Source organism: Oncorhynchus mykiss, unplaced genomic scaffold (genome assembly GCF_013265735.2).
Source record: "Oncorhynchus mykiss isolate Arlee unplaced genomic scaffold, USDA_OmykA_1.1 un_scaffold_186, whole genome shotgun sequence".
NCBI lineage: Eukaryota > Metazoa > Chordata > Actinopteri > Salmoniformes > Salmonidae > Oncorhynchus > Oncorhynchus mykiss.
In genome coordinates, this window is record NW_023493673.1 from 215,819 (window position 1) to 220,000 (window position 4,182).

The following is a 4,182-nucleotide window of genomic DNA, read 5'->3' on the forward strand; positions in this document are numbered from 1 at the left end:
GTCTGTAATGTCTGTCTGTCTGTAATGTCTGTCTTGTGTCTGCCTTTTTGCCTGACTGTCTGCCCTTTTGTCTGTCTGTTCTGTCTGCCTTTTTGTCTGTCTGCCTGACTGTCTGCCTTTTTGTCTGTCTTTTCTGTCTGCCTGACTGTCTGCCTTTTCGTCTATTTTTTCTGTCTGCCTTACTGTCTGTGTTTTTGTCTGTCTTTTCTGTCTGCCTTACTGTCTGTGTTTTTGTCTGTCTTTTCTGTCTGCCTGTCTGTCTGCCTTACCGTCTGTGTTTTTGTCTGTCTGCCTTACTGTCTGTGTTTTTGTCTGTCTGCCTGACAGTCTGCCTTTTTGTCTGTTTTTTCTGTCTGCCTTACTGTCTGTTTTTGTCTGTCTGCCTTACTGTCTGTTTTTGTCTGTCTGCCTTACTGTCTGTTTTTGTCTGTCTGCCTTACTGTCTGTTTTTGTCTGTCTGCCTTACTGTCTGTTTTTGTCTGTCTGCCTTACTGTCTGTGTTTTTGTCTGTCTGCCTTTTAATAACTTTTTAATCCCATACGTTAATTGTTCTGCTGACATAAAAAGCCTGATTAAAATTACAAAAAGTTTTATTCCAACATGTATTTAATTTGTGTCTCTCTCTGGACATGATAGACTTGACCAAAGGGAGAGAAAGTCATTACTGTAGGCTGATGAGTTGTAATTACCTAAGACCTCTTACCGTCCCAGCACAATACTGCCATCTGGTGCGTGCGTGCGTGTGTGTGTGTGTCTCTCATTCCAACGTCTCATATTCTACCTCTTTTTATTGGTCAGCCCTGATAATGGTTCCACAGTACTAACCAATCAGAATGCCCTCCCATTGGACTGGAGACCAGAGTACTAACCAATCAGGTCAGGTTGGATGGGAAGCGTCGCTGCACAGCTATCTCCAGAGATGTTCGATGGGTTCAAGTCCAGGCTCTGGCTGGGCCACTCGAGGACACACAGAGATATGGATGTGTGCCATTGACTTTGAACTGGACTGTGTTTACAGCATGAGCGGTCGTGAGTGGATGCACTTGTTTTGAGGTTAAAGCAAGAGCTGCATTTATCCATGTGTGCACATTTTGTTCATATCCTTTGCCCATTAGTGAGTTATTAGCCCAGTTATAGATCATTTGTAGTCAGCAATAGGGGAGGGATTGCTTCCTTTACAAGAGCACAAAACGTGTACATTTCTAGACATCTTTGAAAAAGTGAGTCAGATAAAGATATATATTTTTTTCTCTCTCTTAAAGGGGCAGTGTTGTATTTTGAGACAGGCTTGAATAAGCTCAGTAGCCAATTGGCAGAGGGTAGCATAATGTATCTGATTCTCTAATAATGGTAAGGGAAGAATAATGGATTTTATTTTGTGAAGTGGTTTCCTGCATCAAACAACACAACATGTTCAGTCACCTCCATGTCTAAAGGACAAATGGATCAACAGGTTGATGTCCAATACTGCCTGTTTTCTTTTCTTCCAAAGTCTGATGGAATGTACATCTGCATTGAACACCACACATTGGCTGCTACTGTAGGCTGAATGATAGAACAGCTCATTTCCATGTTAACATATTATGGGATGCATTTTCTCCATTGTTTTTTGAAGGTAGACCTACATTATGATACCCACAGTAAGTACCCACAGTAGCCTACTTGGTCACTATTAAAACTGTAACATAAAGCAGGTAGAGCCTCAGTGTTCACAGTAAAACTGTAACTTAAAGCAGGTAGAGCCTCAGTGTTCACAGTGAACTCACGCTGGAAGTTGCACAGAATTTTCACAAAGTTCGAGTTTGCGCTCAGCAGACCTGAAATTTGCACAGTGCCCCAAAAAATGTAGATGGGACATTGACTGGGATATATGAGTACCGAATGGCTTCCCCATTAAAACAAGTCTTTATATGAGTACTGAATGGCTTCCCCATTAAAACAAGTCTTTATATGAGTACTGAATTGTTTCCCCATTAAAACAGGTGTTTATATGTGTACTGAATGGCTTCCCCATTAAAACAGGTGTTTATATGAGTACTGAATGGCTTCCGCATTAAAACAAGTCCTGCCATGAGTACTGAATTGCTCCCCCATTAAAACAGGTGTTTATATGAGTACTGAATGGCTTCCGCATTAAAACAAGTCCTGCCATGAGTACTGAATTGCTCCCCCATTAAAACAAGTCTTTATATGAGTTCTGAATGGTTTCCCCATTAAAACAAGTCTTTATATGAGTTCTGAATGGTTGTCCCATCTGAAGGAGTCGTTGCGGAGCACCTTGGCCAGTTTCTTGTTAAACGGAGTGTAGAAGTCCCTCAGTATCTCCTTGGTTACGGGGAGCATGGGTCCTAGGTTCTTATCCGCTGGCCGCCGCGTGTTGGAGGCGGGACTTTTAGTGATCTCTGCTTCCTTCTGCTCCGTCAACTGACCTTTAGTACACACATAGACATACTGTAAGCCACATACCAATCAGTCAGTCAGTCAGTCAATCAATCAGTCAGTCAGTCAGTCAGTCAGTCAATCAGTCAGTCAATCAGTCAGTCAATCAGTCAGTCAATCAGTCAGTCAGTCAGTCAATCAGTCAATCAGTCAGTCAGTCAGTCAGTCAATCAGTCAGTCAGTCAATCAGTCAGTCAGTCAGTCAATCAGTCAGTCAGTCAGTCAATCAGTCAGTCAGTCAGTCAATCAGTCAATCAGTCAGTCAGTCAATCAATCATTCAGTCAATCAGTCAGTCAATCAACCATTCTGCCAGTCAATCAATTAATCGGTCAGTCAACCAATCAGTCAGTCAGTCAGTCAACCAATCAGTCAGTCAGTCAGTTAATCAACCAATCTGCCAGTCAACCAATCAGTCAGTCAATCAACCAATCAGTCAATCAGTCAGTCAATCAGTCAATCAATCAGTCAGTCAGTCAGTCAGTCAGTCAGTCAGTTAATTAACCAATCTGCCAGTCAACCAATCAGTCAGTCAATCAACCAATCAGTCAGTCAATCAACCAATCAGTCAATCTATCTATCAATCAGTCAGTCAATCATTCAATCAATCAATCAGTCAATCAATCATTCTGCCAGTCAACCAATCAGTCAGTCAGTCAATCAATCATTCTGCCAGTCAACCAATCAGTCAGTCAATAAATCACTGTCAATCAACCATTCTGCCAGTCAATCAATTGGTCAGTCAACCAATCAGTCAGTCAGTCAATCAGTCAGTCAGTCAATCAACCAATCAGTCAGTCAATCAATAAGTCAGTCAATCAGTCAGTCAGTCAGTCAGTCAGTCAATCAACCATTCTGCCAGTCAATCAATCGGTCAGTCAACCAATCAGTCAGTCAATCAACCAATCTGCCAGTCAACCAATCAGTCAGTCAGTCAGTTAATCAACCAATCTGCAAGTCAACCAATCAGTCAGTCAGTTAATCAACCAATCTGCAAGTCAACCAATCAGTCAGTCAATCAATCAGTCAGTCAATCAATCAGTCAGTCAACTAATCAGTCAGTCAGTCAGTCAGTCAATCAACCAATCTGCCAGTCAGTCAGTTAATCAACCAATCAGTCAGTCAGTTAATCAACCAATCTGCCAGTCAACCAATCAGTCAGTCAGTCAGTTAATCAACAAATCTTCAAGTCAACCAATCAGTTAGTCAGTCATTCAATCAATACATTAATCAACCAATCAGTCAGTCAGTCAGTCAGTCAATCAATTCATAAATTAATCAACCAATCAGTAAGTCAATCAATTCATCAATCAGTCAATCAATCAATCAAAGAGCGCTTTATAGTAACTTTTACAGTAACCTCTGTTATACCCTGTTACCTGGGTGATGAGTTGGATTGTTGGTGAGTTACAGGGCTGTGGGGTTGTGCTGCCCCCTTCAGGTTATAGTAAGAATATCATGGGGGAAGTGTCTATAACATGATGTGGATCTTGGGTGGTTGCATAAGTCAACTTCATAGAGCTTCGGTATGTAATTAAAACTCTGTGTTTAGCAGCCTTCAATAGAGACCGACTGACTTGAAATAAAGAAATGTTAAGGACTTGAGAGTTGAGTACTACGTACCCAAGTTGAGGAAGTCAAAGACTTTGTGCATTGTGTATTTCCTGTTGGAGGCGTGGTCTTCAAGCCGAAGGACCAGAATCTGTTCTCTACTGTAGACTGTCAACCAGTCTAGTATGTAGACT

At 41.6% G+C, this 4,182-nt stretch overlaps 1 protein-coding gene across 2 annotated transcripts in view; it reads right to left on the reverse strand.

Moving 5' to 3' along the window:
- Nucleotides 1-1,351: 1,351 nt before the first annotated feature.
- Nucleotides 1,352-4,182, reverse strand: part of LOC110513623 (carbohydrate sulfotransferase 15) — a 43,273-nt gene continuing 40,442 nt past the window's right edge. For both annotated transcript variants that reach the window (XM_036972613.1, XM_036972612.1), the window contains 2 exons: nt 4,061-4,182; nt 1,352-2,429 (listed from right to left, as the gene is read on the reverse strand). The exon at nt 4,061-4,182 is cut by the window's right edge and continues 26 nt beyond it. In XM_036972613.1, coding sequence (XP_036828508.1) covers nt 2,227-2,429; nt 4,061-4,182 — 325 coding nt within the window. In that variant the 3' untranslated portion in view covers nt 1,352-2,226. The remainder of the gene's footprint in view (nt 2,430-4,060) is intronic.